This window comes from Lissotriton helveticus, chromosome 7 (genome assembly GCF_964261635.1).
Source record: "Lissotriton helveticus chromosome 7, aLisHel1.1, whole genome shotgun sequence".
Lineage (NCBI taxonomy): Eukaryota > Metazoa > Chordata > Amphibia > Caudata > Salamandridae > Lissotriton > Lissotriton helveticus.
This window is the reverse complement of record NC_136068.1, coordinates 1,190,614,327-1,190,635,006: the sequence shown is the minus strand read 5'-3', so window position 1 is coordinate 1,190,635,006 and position 20,680 is coordinate 1,190,614,327. Positions and strand designations below refer to the sequence as shown.

General features: G+C 40.6%; 1 protein-coding gene across 1 annotated transcript in view; it reads left to right on the top strand.

Annotated features, from left to right (window-relative positions):
* Nucleotides 1–20,680, top strand: part of PECAM1 (platelet and endothelial cell adhesion molecule 1) — a 588,149-nt gene that overhangs the window by 172,281 nt on the left and 395,188 nt on the right. The window contains exons 4-5 of the mRNA XM_078654345.1: nt 2,973–3,275; nt 16,817–17,089. Coding sequence (XP_078510471.1) covers nt 2,973–3,275; nt 16,817–17,089 — 576 coding nt within the window. The remainder of the gene's footprint in view (nt 1–2,972; nt 3,276–16,816; nt 17,090–20,680) is intronic.

Genomic DNA, 20,680 nt, shown 5'->3' with positions numbered 1-20,680 from the left:
TGTGCCATATGTTTGGAAGAACCTTGCTTAAAGAAGGCAGAAGGATAATGTATTGTCACGGGACAGGCCTGTGAAGAAACACCACCATTTTAACATGTCCACATTTCTCAAGTTGCCTTCTCTATCACACAATTACTTTTGACACACTCTAGCTTGTGTGACAGTGCAGGGTTAGTTTCTCCAAAACCACTTTGCTTACAAACCCACTGTCACAACACCTTGAACATTTTGTACAGGACCTCAACACACATTGTGCAAATGTTGTTTCTTGTTATTTGAGTCCATGAGGCGACATTACTATCAAAAAGACAATAAATAATGTCAACTCAGCTGAAGCATCAACACTGAAGCATGCATGCTATTGTTATAAATACATAAGTACTTCTGTGCTCAAATTAAAGGAGCACTCAGCTGTCACTGGTGAAGTTGTCACTGTGTTGGTGTTTCAGCTTGGCTGGTTCCTGTTTATCCCTCTGCGAGGGATGACCAGCCTGGGACCAAGATGGGGACCTACTTTCCTTGCCTTCGGGTAATGGAGGTTAGATCTTCCAATAGGGATGCTTGGCTGAACACAATGTACCTTGAGCAACTAGGTTAGGTAACATATAGTAGGAGTACAACACACCCAGTACTTATGTGCCAGCATATATACATTGTATTAGCATGGTGGTGGAATTGTTTATTATCTTCACCGTCCTTATATTACTTATCACTTTTACCTGCTTCTGTCTATTGATCATTGGAGTCCATATATTTTATACAAGAATCATGATGGTTCTATAAACCTTGAAAACGCCCCTTTGTGGATTTTCTAGTATATCTCGTCGAGACAGCACGAGTGACTTAGCAAAAAGGTTCTAGGTCTGTTACCACGATGCCAGGGTTCTCATTTTCTGAGGTTATCCAAACCATTTGTTACCTTACTAGGTTTAGGGTTACTTTTGGTGGAACTATGAGCTAGCTGGTCCGAATGCCAACATATCCCGAGGGGGTGCATAGATTCAGTCTGGCACCACTCCCAACGTTTACGTTGTCCAAAAAATTCGCAGTTCCTGCTGGAAATTTGAAACTTTACGACAGCCTGTACCCTCACCTAACTGTTGACATCCAGATTGTGTCATGGAAGTCAAGTAAACTATTAGACATGGAAGAATTTAGACTTCCATCAACTGGAAGGAACTCGAGGAGTTGTGGGACAACTGCTTCACCATTGTACTTGACAGCTGTGATTAATGGTTCCAGCATCACTGAGATATTTTGTAAATATTGGGCATGACGTTTTATGACATACTCTGCCAAAAACAATAACTCTAGCACTGTAGCTACAGGATGTTTCATTCAGTATTTTAACTTTAGTATCAATTTCAGAAAATTGCAATAAAGAGTTTGACTCACTACATACATCGGGTTCATCCTTGTCTCTTGGTCTCTTTTTGCAGCTAACCCCATGTTTCTCTTTTAAATCCATTTTTTTTCTTTCCCTCTTGTTTCTCCTGCCTGTTCTAAACTGCCTGGTCTCCTTTTGCGCTCTAATCGTGCATTTACCCTGCCTGCTATGCTTACTTATCTAAGTCTTTCCCCTTTTTTTTTATTCCTGTTCCCCACCGCAACTACTTACTAGGGTTTTGTTCCACAATTCCCCTGCTCACATCTTTGTCTGAATACCTGAACTCCCCTGCTCCCGACTTGAGTCCAAACCTCTTCTCTAGTTTTGCTTCGTCCTACTATCTTGCTTTACTTTGCTTATTTTGCACATTGCTAGTTCAGTGCCTGCTCAGTTTCATGCAGTCTTCTTTTCTCTCTTTCTTTCCCCCTCTTAGTGTCAGCGCTACTCACAGTGTCTTGCCTAGATCTACTCCATTGATAGCATCTTTGTTAATCTTCTCTCTCCCTTCTTGTTCTTACCACCATACTTCAGAGTGACTTCTTTTTCTCATTTTTAGGTCTCGCCTACCAAACAGTGTAAGCTGTCTGGTTGCAAAAGTTATACAATGGTCTTACCAAGAACTTACAGCGAGCTTAAAGCCCACCCATTGCTTACGTTGGTAAGCTTTATTTCAGGCTTATTTCCCCAACCCACTCACCCACCTGCTCTCCTTTTGCCCTGAGCAGCTGTGGTCCTCTTTTTTACAGTTTACTGTTTCAATGGCTGCCAGCCACTCTGCTTTGATAAAAGTGCACTTAAATGTACAGCTCTATCTTGTGTCGGTAAATAAAAAAATGAAACCACATGCACTTGAGTCTATAAAATGATGTGCTGCCAGTAGCAGTTACATCATGTATTTTTTTTCTTTTGGTCATGCGGTGCAGCATCAGCAAAAAAATACTTTCCGCCAAGCTGCACAACATCGCCAAACCAAAAAACATTGGCGAAGCCAATTGGTACTAAAGGTGACATTTATTGACTTTGTGAGTGCTTGTTTTCTTTTTGCCTTTCATGCTCTTCTTATTAACTTTTGTCCACTCCTAATATATTATTTCCTATACTTCATGGTGCGGTTATATGCAAGGAACCTCCTGTTTGTGGGTCACCTTTTCAGGGTTTCAGGAACCCTTCCCTTTCATGCTTTTCCTTGGCAAGAAGTTCATATGTTTTCCCTAATACAATATCAATATTTTTAGGTTTGGCATGGCATCATAGCCGCTTCCAGATATACAAAGAGTTGGGTTTGGCTCTGCCCAGAGAAATCTATTTCTCTCACCTCATGCTGTAGCCTGTTTGGTGCATCCTCCAGTAGCGATAGAGTGTTTGAATTACAATTAATGAGGGGCTATTTTACAATTCAAAAGTACAGAGCAGCCTCATAGATTACAATCGTTTCCTCGCAGTTGCTGATCGTTCCAGCCCTTGTTTTTATCTGTTTTGCTGTGAATAAAGATAACTCTGTTCTTAATTTGCTGAATTCAAAAACAATAATGCCATATATGTTCTTATGACTAATGACACATTTCTATTTCACATGTTTTTAAAGGTCTAGCAAAGCCAAACATTACTGTTTCCACAACAGAGGCAAAGGAAGGTGATTGGGTGGAAGTGATGTGTAAAGTTCCAGATGAAAATCCGCCCTTTGACTTTACTTTCATTAAGAAGAATCATCTGCTTCAAAAGAGAGAACAGGCTTCCAGAAAAGCACTGCATACAAATTATGCAACCACTTCTTTTCAGGTTGCAGAAGGAGATACCATTCTGTATTTTCAATGCAATGCTGCTATCCAAACAATGGTGAATTCTGAAACATCAGAGTTGAGCGAGCGAAAAATGGTCACAGTGACAGGTAATGTATTTAATTTTGTGTATATTCCATCTGCCCATGTTTATGTTGCTTAATCTAATGTTAGATGTTTTCAGTGAACTGCTAGCACTCAGCAGATCTCTTACGTTTCCTATTTGCATGCGCAAGTAGGTGATCACGCCACATTTTTCTGTGCACTGTAGTATTTGTAGTCATGTTGATCCTTTTTTAAAATAAGAACTACATGTTCTATGATCAAAAGTAAATATGTGGACTGGTTTAGCTACTCACAAATGAACTGTTTGACAAACAGCATGGCTCCATAATTTGGCAAAGAGTCCACCTGTAACAGTCTCGAAAGTGATGGAGGCTGGTCCCACTTACTCAGTAACACTTACTCAACAGTCTTTTTGTGTGACTTGAGGGGCGATGATAAAAACATTTTAATCCAACATTCAAATACATTGTAACCAATGTGGTTACACAATAACTCAGTTCAAAACAAGTCTCAAGTTATTGGCCCTTAAAATGGATATGGGTTGTAAAATTAATGAAGGTTCTAAGTCAAATCCGGTGCTCAGAGGTGCAGTGGGTTCAACAAATATTCAATCTTGCAGTTCTGGTTTGTTGATTACCAATCCGTAGTCAGGGGGTCGTCTTTGCGAGTGGTTACCCACAAACAATATGAAAATGGAGGATTGGTCTTGGTTGCCAGCATCACTGGCAAAGGTGCCCCGAATAAATAGGAATTGAGCAACCGGTGTTATTGAAGATAAAATAAATGAAATTTGTCTATGCTCCTGGAATGTTCACGGATTGCATCATTTATTGTCTGATCCAGATACAATATCTTTTTTAAACTCATTCCACTTTTTATTATTCCAAGAAACATGGTGTGAACAAATAATCCCATTGTCCGGATTTAACGAATATAGTATTCCGGCAGTAAAATCCAATAAATTTGGCCGAGCAAAATGTGGATTGTCGTGTTACATCGCGGCTAATTTAAACCTAACTGTGTAAGCGGTAGACTTTAATAAGGGTTGGTTGCAATGCCTTGTGGTAAATACCTCGGATTTAAGGTTGGTTTTTCTTAACATATACCTGAGTGCAAGTAAAGATAAGTCTGCTCAGTTGTATATCCTTCGGAATATACTGAGTGTTTTATTACTTCAATACCCGGATGCTGGTTTAATAGTATCAGGTGATTTTAATTTGCAACTATTTCGGTACTCAGAATATAAATTAAATTCTGGAGGTTTTGTTAAGGATTGTTGTGATATTATATGTAAAGTAGCATACCCAGGCAAGTAAACATATAAACTGGCACAAATCAATAAATAAACAAAGTTAGAATTAAATAGTGACAGACTAAATTAGCATGAAAAAGTACATTTTAATAAATTTTGATAAAAAGTGCCATGAATTAAACCATTGACATATTGATAAAAGATAATAAAACAGATGACATTAATACATTGTTATAAACAGTAAGATAAATGGGGAGATGGTTTCCTGTCTACGCGTTTTGACACGTTGAAGGTGTCTTCTTCAGGACACTACCATCATGATACTGGAAATAAAATAAACAATGTTTTAATTATTTGTCTTTATGCTAAATAGTCTGGATACAGTTCATTGACTTTGTATCGACCAGCTATTTGATCAAGTTTGCATGATATACCGCATCACTTAAATTCATCTCGTTAACATACAGCACAAAGCAGAAAGATGTATAACTTCAGTTCTAATGATATAATTCCAATGAAGCAGAATCAAACATTTTATGTTAACTTAGCACCCATTTTTTTCCCCCAATGTTGCTATAGATAAGAGGTACATAACAACTGATAAGTAAGTATAAGTGATGAAAACAGAAAGAAAAAAGGGGAAGAGGAATGGAAAAGGGTAAATAATTTGAAAGTTCTGGTGTTTACTTGTGGTTTAAATGGGTAAGGGTGGATAAAAGAAATTATTATAAGTTGGGTGGCTATGATGTTATGCTGTTACCTGTATAGAGGTCTTCCTGATGATTGGGAGCCGCGTGATTTTTAATAACTGTGTGCACGTAAATAGTTTAAGTTCACGCACAAAATGGGGTAGGATTTTATCCAAAACAAGCCGTCGGTGATCTATAATAGGGTATGGTGTGACAAAAAAGAGAGAGATATCTTAGGCAAACATTTCTGGGCCTACTTGGTCCAGTGTGGGGGTAAAAGTAGATGGTAGCGCTTTATTGATTTTGTGTATATTCCATCTGCCCATGTTTATGTTGCTTAATCTAATGTTAGATGTTTTCAGTGAACTGCTAGCACTCAGCAGATCTCTTACGTTTCCTATTTGCATGCGCAAGTAGGTGATCACGCCACATTTTTCTGTGCACTGTAGTATTTGTAGTCATGTTGATCCTTTTTTAAAATAAGAACTACATGTTCTATGATCAAAAGTAAATAAAATATAAAAATATTATAAAAAAACATAAACATAAATTCATCACTTATACTTACTTATCAGTTGTTATGTACCTCTTATCTATAGCAACATTGGGAAAACATTTTTTATGCTAAGTTAACATAAAATGTTTGATTCTGCTTCATTGGAATTATATCATTGGAACTGAAGTTATACATCTTTCTGCTTTGTGCTGTATGTTAACGAGATGAATTTAAGTGATGCGGTATATCATGCAAACTTTATCAAATAACTGGTCGATACAAAGTCAATGAACTGTATCCAGACTATTTAGCATAAAGACAAATTATTAAAACATTGTTTATTTTATTTCCAGTATCATGATGGTAGTGTCCTGAAGAAGACACCTTCAATGTGTCGAAACGCGTAGACAGGAAACCATCTCCCCATTTATCTTACTGTTTATAACAATGTATTAATGTCATCTGTTTTATTATCTTTTATCAATATGTTTAATTCATGGCACTTTTTATCAAAATGTATTAAAATGCACTTTTTCATGCTAATTTAGTCTGTCACTATTTAATTCTGACTTTGTTTATTTATTGATTTGTGCCAGTTTATATGTTTACTTGCCTGGGTATGCTACTTTACATATATTACTTGCCCTGACCCAGGAACGTTATCCATATCAGGGGGTCCTTGTTATTTTTCATATTGTTGTGATATTATGTCAGAGACTGGAACCAGCCAGTTAAAAGTAAAATCTGGACCAATTTCCACATTTAAGAACTCTAAGCAAGGTTCAATCATTGATTATACATTTATTTCGGACAATATGAGACCTCATGTGTCTGAATAAAAGGTAATCGGCCGGCCAGAAAGTGACCATAACCCTCAGGTTGTAAAATTTAATTTTTTGGTAGAAAATATTTAAAAATCTAATGATCTTCCCAATTCAGCATGTTCGGCATACAACCTGAGGAGGCTGGTATGGAACCTATCCAATAAGGAGGATATCATGCAAACGGCTGAGGTATTCATTAAAGAAAGTGATCAGGGCTCCCAGGGTGATATGAATATGATTATTAAATGGAATTTTATCACAGAGTCTATTGTGGGGAATTTTTCTACTGGTAAGATCAGGAAAATTAATACCAATCTGAATAAACATAAAAAATGGTGTCCCCCCAAATTATTTAGGTTAAAGAAAGTACTCAATAGAGCTGTTCGTGAGGCATACGCCCCTAGATTCTGTCAGAATTACTCAGTGTATAAAGAAAACCTGAAGGATCTTAAGAAGACCTATAAACAAGAAATATGGAAAGCAAAGCTAAAATATCAAACGGGGATTTGGAATAGCCTATTATCTGCCACTAAGCAAAATAACACAAAAAGATTTTGGGGGGTTATCAATAACCTCGAAAGGGGTGGCAATAGGGCTTTTTCTGTAAATATACCCGAACCGAGTTGGGTAATGTTTATATCCAATTTGTATGGTGTTTCGGCTGGGGTGGGAAAACACTCAGATAGGTTGGCTTCAGGTGAGGTAAATAATATATCATCAATTTATGTGGGCAATGAAGAGTGCTCCGATCTGAACCCTAATGATCATGCTATTTATTCTAGTCCTGATCTAAAACTCGATCTAGAAATTCCGAGCTATACTCAAGTATTGACCGTGTTACGCGGGCTGCGATCAAATGGTGCCCCAGGACCTAATGGGTTACCGAATGCCCTGTTTCGTGTTAATAGTAATTTGTGGGCAGGCTTTTTGCAAAATCTATTTAGGGATGTCCTGAAATTGGGAGTTGTTCCAGAGTCGTGGCAAGGTAGCATAGTGCAACCAATTTATAAAAGTGGTACGGTTTCAAACCCCGCTAATTATCGTTTAATTTCATTGACTGATGTCGATGCAAAAGTGTTTTCTTCCTGTGTTCTAATAGACCTGGAAGACTGGGCTATGAAGGGGAGTATTATTCCATTCAATTAGACTGGTTTTCAGAAAGGTCAATCCACTATCACCAATTTGTTGGCCCTAACATTGCTTGCGGAGAAGGCTGTCTTGAATAAGCAAAATCTATATATTGCTTTTATTGATCTTAAGGCAGCCTTCGATTCTGTGCCCCGAAACTTGTTATGGAAAAAACTATCAGATCTGGGAATTCCAATTAAACTGTTGAAAGCTATTATGCTTCTGTATGCTAGCACTTGGGTTCAAGTTAAGATTGGGGAAGGTAACTGTTTATCAAGGAGGATCAGAACATATAATGGCCTAAAGCAGGGTTGTGTCCTTGCTCCCTGCTTATTTAATTTATTTCTATCAGACCTTCCGCAGCACTTGGATGTTGTCAATGGCCATGCTCCTAGGATTGGGGGAGTGCAAATTGGCTACCTCCAGTATGCTGATGATACGATTTTGGCGAGCCATACCCCCATTGGCCTACAAAGACTTATTACTGCCTTCGATGATTATATACAGCTGAATGGCCTTGAACTGAACGTCAAAAAAACAAAAGTGATAAAAATCGGTGTAGTTAAACAGAAGTTTAATTCCTGGAAAGCCAGAGCAGGCACAATTGATATGGTTAAGACATATAGATACCTAGGGGTAATATTTGATAATCATATGTCTTTCAAATTTCACCTTAAAGATTTAAGGGCCAAGACTGTGACGTTGATCCATGCTTTTAAATGTTTAAAGAAATCACTGAATTGTCAATCGTATGAGTTTATTCTAAAAATAATTAAAGCCAAGTTACAACCTAGCCTCATTTATGGCTCGCCGATTACTAGAGGAAAAGATGTGAAGTTGCTCGACTTACTGATTGTTAAGGTTTTTAAAGCAACCTTTGGAATTGACAGGTCAGTGTGTCAAGCAGCAATTACACTGGAATTCGGTCTCCAAAGACAGTGCCTGGTATCAAAAGGATCCTTCCTAAAATGCATGGCTGTTTTATCAACATCAGCCCCAGCATCATTAGGGAATATTTGCTGGCAAGAAATCGATAAATCTGCTTACACTGCAAAATGGAGAGCCTATATTTTAGCATCCTTACATGATATCGGCCTGGAATTTGAACTGTCAGCTTTAAATTGCCTAACTATAAACTCATTTTAAAAAAGCATATCAAAGCGGAATCATTCAAATTGGATAAAATTGCTTTAGCGGAAAAAAACTATGCATGGTACGTGATTAATTCATATCAATCCCCGTGTGTTCAGCCATATTTAAATGTCTTCTTTTCTGTAAAGTTTAAAAAAATGTTTCTAAGGCTACGTATGGGTATAAACCCAACAAAGGAGGGCACTCGTTCTTGGATTAAACAGTGGCCGGACTCTAATTGTAGATTCTGCGGTTGGCCACAGGAAACTCTTGTTCATATAGTATGTGTATGCCCGAGGTTGACTAATCTTAGACGTTTTTTTCGGAGACCTTATTTTCTGATGAGTGGTGTGAGATCTGCTCGTCAGGCATTAATCATGTCATTATCCGGTGAATCGGTTCCACTACTATGGCAATTGATAACATTTTTAATGGCAGTAGATAAATGTTTAATATAGGGTAGAGCCTTCTAATTTTATGACCTTGGTGCTATTGATTTGAATGATTTATAATCTTGTTAAATTAATAATTTTTGTTACGATGGTATTAATTTGAAATGTAATATCAGCGGGGTTACCATCGCAGCAAACCGATGCACTTTTTGCACATTAGATCATTCGAAAGGATGGGAATTGAATGTTTATTGTTGATAATATTTCCTTATGATATTTATGGAAAAGTATGTAAAGCACACCGTCACTTTAACCTGTATTATGTAATTCAAGATGTAAGGTGGCTAGATTTGGGCTCATTAACAAGGTTTTAAACTGTATACATGGGATTGTTTTTTGAATTATGTGAAGAGAAGTTCTCTTGTTTTAAAATGTAATTGTGTTTTGTTTTTTTTTTGGTTAATTATGATGCTGTGATTACAATGATTTTAAGTAATCAAGCAACAAAGATGATATATACAGAAAAGTCTCAAGTTAGTAACTTTTATTCCAGATTCAAATACAGATTAATATAAAATAGTCTTAGCACAATAGTATAGGCGCACAATGCAAATAGAATGAAGCCAAATCTCCGAAAGGGATTCACTCTATATAACTAAAAGAATTCAATAATTGTGATGTTAATATTAAGGAAACAGAGCTTTGCATCAGATTGCATCAATTTGTCATTAAAGATAAGCATGGTCCCCCCCATCTGTCCCTACTCTACTCTACCCCACAATGACAACCTAAAACTAAATCAAGATAAAGGTAGGAAGACATAGGGAAGGGAAAAAAGGTGTCAGCTGTCAGAGTCTTGTGTGAAAGAAGCTTCAACATGGGTCAAATAGCATAAAGCCACAGATGTCAAGGAGGTCTGATCTTCAAGGCACACTATGTCAGAAAGCTAGCTATCCCTCACTACATTGCATAATAATATCAGTACATCTAAAGTATGTCTCACAAATCCATTTAGTACTTTTCCATTCTAACAGCACACATTGGCTTCTTCACACCATCTTGATATTTCCATAAATCATTATCCTATCAGTCCTTGGTCTTCTCTCCTTCCCCTATGTGAACTCGCCTCCCATCTTGTTATCCCTCTCCTTGTACCAGTTGCCGCTTCATATGTCTCACTATTTGCAAAGAACAAAAAACATTTTCTTACTGCTAATGAAGCCTTGTTCACCTGCAGTGGGAACCCAAATGACATGCAACATTTCCACAGCAAAAATAAAATATGAATTCAAATGTTAAACTGAAACGTGTGCTTGAATCCAAATGCATCTCAGGCCCACAAGTTGGACTAACTTAACAACTCTACAGGTTACGTCTATTTGCACTCTTTTACACACAAATAAATCAACATTTCCCAACACAGACCTTTGTAGTTAATACAGAAATAACATGATTATTTAGTTGAAGTTCTAAGCACCTGAATTTTGATGTATTAAACACAGCACTATTTCCCTTGTCAGTGGACATGTTCACAAACATTTGCATGAAGAATCAAAATCCTTATCAGTTACGGTTCTAAACACAGGTATACATTGCATTAGATTGCAGGGATATCTTTATATATTCCATACCCCCACTTCTATTATTGACATTAGAAGCACAGAATAGATGTAAGTGCAGACTAAATTTGACCATAATACACTCCTAACATGTTTTTTGGGGTGGAGTCAATTTCACACCTCTCTAAAGGCCCACTTGGCAAATACTTTTCTGTGAATAACTGAGTGTTACCCTTATCGTAGAGATCATGGACCCCTGAATTTCCTCACAGAAGTCAGCTTTGTGTATTAGCCGTGACAATACTACTTTTTGGTAACTTTTTCAGTTGTCTGAGCAAAATCAGTTGCTGGCACTTACTACAGTGGCCATGTCTGTACATATGAGCAGGGGTATTTGATAAACCTCCCATCACCAAACTCAGTATTGATAGAGTTGGTTGTGGACTTCATTGGTGCAAGGTTAGTGTTACTTTGATATTCACTATTCTCTGTCATTTCCCACATGCAGTGTTTCTCTATTGTTACTGTGGCTGCAGAGATGTTGAGGTTAGGATACCTAGTTGCTGGGATGTGAATGTCCCCTGCATTGTGAACGGATGTGCTTCCCAGCCCTGAGTGTCTACTTGCATGTGGAACTGGTTTCCTGACTTTTTGTTTAGCACTGGCTTGACGCTAATCTAGACTGTGCACAGAGCCCCTGGCCTCTCACTGGTACTGCAGTTCTAGAATGTGTTCTGTCACCAAGAGGGACGCACAAGGCATACCCTCATAGTAGGCACAGGAGTACTGACCAAACCCTGGCTACAAGGCACACAGTGGGGGTGGCAGTGTACTCTTTTTGTGAACCTTTATCATAACCATGCCTTTTGCTCTGTGTCAGGAGAGAACACAGTCTACTGATCCCTTTTGTGTAAAATTCTGCTTTGATGAGAAACTCTGACCTTGTGCTGACATTCCGTGTATGTGGGTTGAGTGCGTGTATATGCAGTGAGTGTGCATCACATGTATGGTAATAGGACTCTGTGTAAGTAGTTGGACCAGTGGGATCCATTTTGGACACCACTGGTTCAGCGTGGCATGAGATGGAGGGTGGATACAGCTGTCCCAGACAGCGATAGGGTACCGATTTAAATCCTGTAGCTAGAGGGTGTGGACCCACAAATTGAAGTGGGGAGGATGGAGACATGGCTGACCTTAAAAATTCAATGATGTCCTTATTAGCAGAGGTCTGAAGATTAGTTCTTTCTGTGCACTGTCATTTTGTGGAAGGTAGGGACTATGGGGGTGGGGGTGGTAATGTAGTTTCTGTTGTTCAAGGTGGCAACGTTTCTGGCTGGTCCTGTCCTTTTGCCTGTCTTTGATTACTGGTTCAGGAAGGTTGATGACAGCCAGCCTGTTGAAGAGATCTCACACTTTATTGTGAACCCTTCTTGTGGTAACTCCTTCATAGAGCCAGCATTGTTGCTACCTACTGGGATGCCATCACCTTGGTTTTGTCTGAGAAGCAGTCCCAAAGCAACAAATGAAAGAGAACTAGCCCAAAGTTTTATATCTGCAAGACAGTCAGTTTCCCAGAGATGAGGGCAGGAACACCCGGAGGAAATGGATTACCTAGAGGGAGCAAATCCACTTTGTGGTGAAGGTGTTCCCAAATCTCCCAGAGATGTTCTTGCCGTGAACTAAGCTGAGACTGTGAAGTAACAAGCATCATCGTGCTGTTAAGCATCCTGCTGTGTACCCGAGTGACTGTTGCTGCCATTGGAGTAAGAGAGCCCTCATCGCTGCTGATGCAGAGGCTTTGATCTGCCCAGATGTCACAGCTGCCAAAGGCATACATATGCTGATGACTGGCTCAGAGGTTGTGCCTTCCAGTATACAAGCAACCTGTCTTGGCAATGTGCTAGTGCTGAAGACTAGTACCTCCATGTCAGCCTGTCACACTTGTGATGTGAGGTCACCGATGTAGCCCCCGTAGTTACAAGAATTACCACCGCAGGAGTGGGCATGTTAGACGTGCCTGCCTGAACCATCAGAACTCCAGCTACATTGAGCAGGAAACAGAGGGGGCTAACTGTTACTGGCACAAGAGACTAAAAGCACAGAATAACTGCCATATTTTCAGAGTGACTGTAGTAGTACATTGTTATGTGCAAACAAAGCACTTCCTGTAATGAAAGATAGGCACTAGGGTGGACAATATGTTATTGTTTGTGTTGGGTGACTATTGAGTTCTGACCGCTTGACCCCCTCACTACCCTCCTAAGAAGCCTTTGATTTTCATCCTTGCTCCTTAAGAGTTAAGTGCAGAAAGGGTGTTCTTGGCCCAGTTTTCAGTGCCATAGTAGGATGGACACCAGAACACTACAGGAAAATGCCCATATTCACTTCAGTTGTGGCGTAGTAACACCTGTCTGGCCTCTCACCCCTCTAAGTGGGATCCAACACTAGTTCATCATATACAGATGTATACATAGAAACCGTTCCATGATATAATAATCGTATTTCCATATTACACCCGCACTCCAAAAAATAGTGTTTTTAGATGGCAGCTAAAGTGTCCCATGCACATACAAACGCACAATGTCAGTTTCTAGTGGAAAACTAAACATCTTTACAAGAAAGCATAGGATTGTCGCATGTGAATTTGTGATAGAGTACCAGGTGCAAGGGAATTTCAAAGTGGTTGCTATCTCATTCAACTATCTTATTCTGATAACAGTAGGAGCCATATTTAAGAGCCCAGTTGTAAATAAAAAATGATACATTACTGAAACGTAATACAGTGCAGCAAATCTCCCTCGAAGGAATATCTCAGCACTGTAGCACAGACCCAGTAGACAAAGGAAATATAGGAAGAAAGGTGGGCTTAAAAGAGCCATGTTTTGAGAAGCTCGTTGAAACAAATAGGTTCAGAGCACTCACGGATGTATAGAAGAAGCTTGTTCCAATGATGTGGGCGGAGATAGGAAAAGGATTGGTCACTGTGTTGGGCTATTCGAATATGCTGTGGGCGGAGCCAGGAGTGATCCTTAGACCTCAGATCCCTGGTGGAGAGGCAGGGGAGGAGTTTATTTTGGAGATATGCAGGGCCCTTACCTGCCAATATCTATGTACCAGGCACAACAGCTTAAAAACGGCTTGTTTCCTGATAGGCAGCCAGTGCAGTGATCTTAGAGTACATTCTGAGGGGATACGGGTAGAAAGTTTGCAGACAAGGCGCACCGCAGTGTTCTGAACCACCTGTGGTTTTGATAATAGTGATTCATTAGCAGCTACCAGAAGAGTGTTTACATAATCCAAGCGGCTGACCACAAGAGCCTGCGTAAGAGTTCCTCTTGTGTGTAGAGATTGTCACTAAAATGATCTTCTCAACATGTACAATTTACCAAAACAAGGACCTCATACAGAGCCTACCTGCTCTCTCATTGAGATATTGTCATTGATTAATATGACAAGATTCTTTTTTTAAATGTTTTTATTGATTTTTGACAATTGAAACTTACAATAAAAGAGATCATTAATACACAATGTGGGCAGATTAGTGGGCAGTAGTATATGATGTAAGTAAGGCAGTAGGTGTAGCAACAGTTCCTCTGAAAGAGAACACATGGCCAGAGACAAACATTATATACATGCATATAAATGGGTTTACTGCTAATATAAGTACATCTGTCAGCTGTAGGTCAAGATGGCAAGATTCTTGACCACCTTTTTGGGTTGAGATATGGTGCCTAATTCAGACGGCCACCAGTCAACTGACCAGTGGTCATGGGCCTTGCCATACAGCAAAATCTCTGTTTTATTGCCATTGAGCTGTAGGCAGTTTTAGAATATCCAGGATGCAATATTTCTCATGCATTCCCTGGTTTGGGGTTTTGTAGCTTCGGGATTTGGGCCCATGGAAATGGTTCAACTGCGCATCATCTACATAAGAGATGACATCTAGGCCGCAGGATCTTACTAGCCCGTGAGGCAACATATATGTTAAAAAGTGTGGGGCTCAAAGAAGAACCATGTGATACTCCTTTTTTAGAGGCTTGAAATGAAATTTGAAATGATCAAAATAATAGCTTGAGTACAATTGCTCTAAAACCAAACAAGAATTTTGCCTTCGGTCCAAAGACAAAGAAAGTCTTTGGACCATGATGGAGTGTGAGACGGTGTCGAAGGCAGCAGATAGGTCAAACAGCACCAGCATGGCTCTCATCAAGGGAGAGTTTGATGGTGTCCAGAGCTGCCATCAGTGTGATTTCTGTACTGTGTGAGGCTCTGAAACCTGATTGCAAAATGAGATTTATGAAGCCATGCAAGGCCACTTTGCGTGGCCCTGAGTGGCTTCATAAATCTGGAGTAAGGTAACGCAGCTCAAATTACTGCATTGTGAGACTGGGTTCTGGGAAGGCGTTCCATGGATGGTGTTCCCAGGCAGCTCCCATGGATTTTTACACATTCCCAGATTTACCAGAACTGATACACCTGGGAATGTTCCAAAATGCAACGCCTTCCTACGGGAGGCATAATGAGGAGAAATATATTTACTTTGCTGCTTCACTTCCACTTTCTATGTGTGCGGCATTGTGCCTATATATACCGGTCTAAGAGGCTCAGTTAGAGCTTGTTGAAAGCAGGACATCTGCCATAAACCGGCAAATCATTCTGCCAGGCTCAAGGGCGTCCCACCTAAGACAGAGATGCTGGAACTGCAGGGTTGCAACAGCAGAGCCCAAGCTAGAATCCTTAAACCGATGACCCAAATGCCGCTGGGTTGGTAGCATCTCAGCACCAGAAAGCCTGCCTGAAATACACTTGCAACACTTTTAGTTCCTATTTTTGCAATCTTGAGTTATATGGTGGTCACATAATAAAAAAATTTAAACATGTCTCCAACACATTTGAGAAAACTCTCAGTATGTTTGGGAAATGCATTTTCTGTTTTTCAGAAAAAAAAAACTTGATTTGGGGGTTTCTAGAAAATAAACAATGTACAACATGCCGCCATTTCATGATGGTCTGCCAGTCGTTAAAATTACTGCTGAAAGTGCTCGTAATGTGGTGGTGGGAGGGCAAGCTCTGTGAGAACTAATCAGGTAATGGCCAGGGCAGTGGAGGTGAGGCCTCCACCTACATGTCATGCTGGGGTATGGCCCATTGAGGTCTGTAAGACCCCATATATGTCTAACGTTAGAGCTTAGAGAAGATGTTAAGTATGTGTATTCGTGCAATGTACGAAAATATATTTACCTTGTGTTTTAAAGTCTACCTGTAAAGAGAGGACGTTTAGCTGGTGCTTAGCATATTTTTGTTACTTCCATGTATGGAATCTGATTGAATGCTGTTTCATTGTCTTCATATGTGGGCAAGCTGGGCCAAATTACATATTGGGCACACCTACAGGGTATACTTAACTAGGAGTGCCCAGGGCAGACCGGGGCAGTACTCCAAATACATTCACTGTCCTTGCCCTTGCACAAAGTCTAACAGTGACAGTCTGTGCATAGGAGAGCACAGTAGTGAATACAAGGCTGTGATACAAAGCCGTAGCTCCATATTACACTAGAGGTTTCTTTGCCTCTGTTTAAAGGGAGAAGGTCATCCTGCTGCTGGTGTGTGCTGTGCATAGTGTACCTGCTCCTAGGGGTATGCGTGGGTGGGTTGAACTCTCTACCCCATCCCTAGGGATGCCCTCGGACAGGTGGGGCACACTGACTGTGCACCACCTCTATGTGGGGCTCGGTCAATGCACCTCCTGGCAGCTTCTTTGCCTTTGCTCCCGTGTCTGTCATATGGTATGAGTGTGTAGACAAAGTGTGATCTCATTTGCCAGGGGCCACGTTCCATAATGAGGAAACGTGCCATTGTAATCACACCGGTGCAGAATATGCGATGCAGTGATCCATATTGCAGAAGGAGTCGCACAAGCATCTGCAGACCCTGCAATAATACCAAAGTGCCCTGAGGGGCGCAAGAAGGAGGAGCAAAAGCTGTTGCGCCCCTGTGATACTTTCTGTAATATGGCTCCTAGTGCTACATACAAATTGTAAGATACTAATAGAACTCTTATAGGATGGAGGAATTGCAGCTAAACAAATGAACTTATTATATAATCTTTTTCAGCTCCTTTCTCTGCTCCAAAGTTAACTGTTTGGCCCTCGGGGAACATCACGGAGGGGAAGAATATGACAGTGGAGTGCTACGTGATTACTTCGCACACAAACCCAGAAGATATACAAATCACCATCCAGAAGGACAAGCAGATCATTCAAAGTTCAAAGCAGGAGAAGATTGTGTTTAATGTAATCGCGACTCTGGCCCATATGGGAAATTACACATGTAGAGCAGAATCCAACAAGGTATCAAAAACCAACAGTACGTACATCAGTGTTGCAGGTATGTTTGCATTCACTTTTTTGCAAAATTAGATATATGTAAGATAAAGTTATTGATGCTGGAATGCGGAGATCTTGTCAACATAACATGCTATGATGTTATTAGTCTAATTTATTGAGGAAACTTATTTCAGCTTGAGGCCCAGCAAGGTTTTAAGAAACAGAATGCATATATAGAAAAGTACAAGCAAGGTGTGATAATGTAAAATTGTTTTGCTTTCCAAAATTAGAAATTAAATTAAATTTTAACACAGTTTCACACAGCCTGAACCCAACCATTTTTTAGCCAGGTAGGCGTGGCACAATAGTTAAGATATATGTAACCCATTTTTCCAATTAAGCACTCGACAGCCTCCAACATGGGTGGCATCCTATGTGAGTCTGATTGACTGTGTTACACATACCACAGGGACATAAAGTGTTAGTGTAAATCCATGTACCTCATTCTGGTTTGGGGCCATAGACAACTCATTGTGTATCTCCCACATGAAGCGCACTCACAAGTTGGCTGGATGCCATAAGCCATGATATAGCAGGGAAAAAATGTAAAGAAACACAAATGTGGCACTCTGGAAAGCTGGGCAGATACTCTCACATGGAATACATATGTTTCATTGTCCCATTATCCGTGTCCTCATTTTCATTTGTCATAGTGGCTCACATTTTCTACTACGGTAACATCTCCCTGCCCTGCAGTTTGAACAAGGGCCCTGTTATATCTTGAGCTTGGGGTAGCTTCTTCAAGAATGCTACCTGGGTCCACTCAACCTTTCCTGAATGGTGGGCTTTCCAGGAATGTCATACACCTACATTGGGGGGTGAATGGTAAGCAGGGAGATGCAAACTGCCATGTGAGCAGATGAAGGAGTCGTTTTTCCTAAGGCCTACCTTACATCTATGTTACATAATGGGTTTAGATGAGAAATGCCATGTGTGCGACAATGGCTATGTGCCAAAGCCTGCAGTAGAGAACCCCCTGAAAGTGTGCTCTCGGGCAGAGCCTGGTAAATCACTCTTGGGGTTGCTAGTCCTTAAAAGTGACTCACTGCTTGTTACCCACTTACTGCCTACCAGTGAATTGTGAATCTGAGCACCGTTTATTTTCTATTTTCTGCTACGCTTCAGGTATAGATAAGCTACTTGACTCAGATGGCTTCTGCGTGATCTGCCCATTGGTGGCTCGATGAGGCCTAGTGCCTGGAGGTCCAGCTCTTGGGACTCTTGGGGTCCAGTCCTCCTGGTCAGGCTGGGGCATTGTCCAGCAGGGCCATCCTTCACTTTAAGGGTGATGTCAGGGCAGTGCATCTTATGGCAGGCAAGGCAGGGCAGTGTCAGGTTCCTCGGATGGAGATCCGCTGAAAACCTCTGCCGACCCCTGAAGAATGAGCAATGATTGACATGCTGCCAGTGAAAGGGCTCTGGCGTGAGATTGGAAAAGTGAGAGAGAGAAACACCAGACTGGAGCTTGCTCCCAGATGGCATAGTCTTAGTAAAAGGACAGCACTGTGCGCCTTCGATGTTAAGGAGGCAGCTTACCAGGGCTTCAGGAGTGATGGTTGTCCTGTTGAACCTCAGGCCAACTATGAATCCACCCTTTAGCCCAGAATGCTGACATAAACACACCAGCTACAGAACTATAAGAGGAAAATACATCATCAAAAGGTAGTGAGGCAAATGGAGTTAGGGAATCAGGGAGGAGAAAACCCCAAGAAACCAAAAAGGGAAAACAACATACAGATAAGAGTTCAAACTGGTATGCAATGGTGAGAGCCAATGCAACTAGCAACATGTTGCCAGCCGAAGACTCTGAGTCTTGAATGATCTTAAATAAAAATCTGCCAATGTTGACCTTGATGTATAACCTTAATACCATGAGGTGAGTATGTGAATTAATGCAAATTCCAGCTCGTGTTTCAAATCCGATGAGTTTCCATTGACTTGTCTTCAGACGTTTACAGACCAGACATAGCTACGCTGCCAGTGTTTACCTGGAATTCTTACAGACAGACCTTCAGTACAGTCTGTCTCATCATGAGAAGTGCAATGACCACCACTCTGTTCTTTCTAGAGTTCACCTCACAGACTGACTCCTACTCCTCAAATGTTACATTCACACACACTCATTCATGTATGGTCTGTCAAGCACTGCCTCCAAGCACATAAACACCCACTATCTCATCAGTTCTTCAATAATGCTTCTGTCGTCAAGGAAATACATGGTTAACTTCTTACCATGCCTTCATATACCTGGGGTAAACTTGGCACTTGCTACAGTTCTAAAGACCTCAGATAAATACTCACACATGCTGTAGCAAAGGTGACCCTAAATGTGTACAAGTCAGATTGGAGAACTAGGTGCATGCCTGACTCCTGAGCCTCTTTCTTGAATAAAATAAACATCATTCACCATCTATTTAGAGGGACGTTTGGTCTAATATGTTTCACCTCTGATCCTCCCTGTTTTGCACTAAGCCTAAAACATTTGCTCTATTAACAATTCTCTATTTTAGAATTAGCCAGAACAGTTAAGTCCAACTCACAACTTAATTCTTGTCCAGGACATGTCCTGCCCACATTTTTAGACGTTTGCCCTATTGTTATCAACTTGTGTAATACCTCATTGCCTCCAGCATCATATAATTCAAACTAGAATACATCTCTGATGTGGTCACTCCTCAAGAAGCCTGATACTGATCAGACTATTCTCTGCAGGTTTTGCCCCATTGCTCTCCTGCCTTTCCTTGGTTAAATTCTGAAAAAGAAGGTTAACCTATGGATATTTCATTTCGTTGAGATCTATAGTCTTCTAGACCAAGTAATATCTGGCTTCCATCCTTTACATGGAACTGAAAATGCTTATGACTAATGTCTGAACCTTGCCCAAGGTCTTAAGGCACTCGGATCCTTCTTCAACCACAACATCTGCAGCAGGCCGTTCTAACCAGGTATCCAGGGCCATGCCTTCACTTAGCTCAAATCGTTCCTCACTGGCAGATCTTGTGCTGTAAAATCTCCAAGTGTTTCATTCTCTCTGTCATCCTTTAACTTGTAGTGCCCCTAGGGCTCCTCCTCCATTCTGACACTTTTTAACCTAGAGATGATCTCTCTGGCCTCTTGATCAGATCATTTGGCTTATGCCCTGTTAGAAATGGGATTTCTGGTTGGCTAAGGCTTGCGCCAAAGCCAGGCAAAAACCACCACTCTAGTCAGGGCAAGGGAGTCACACGCCAAGATAACCCCTGCTCACCCCCTTGGTAGCTTGGCACGAGCAGTCAGGCCTATCTCTGAGGCAATGTGAGTTAAGTGTTTGCGCACGCACCCAGCAACAACACCCAAGGCCCACCACAAAGGAAACTCCACACAAGGTTATATATAAAAATAGCCTCTGTATTATACCAAACACATTAGATAAAAACACACACTTTACAATGTGCCAACAGGCACGGGCAGAATTTACAGGGGGTGTATGTACAGGACAGGGCCACACGGACCACTGCCAGGACTAAGCACTTTTATAACTAGAATACTTGTAGGAATTAGCACTTAGCACATAGAACAATAATAACTGTAACACAAATTAGAAAATAGAGCA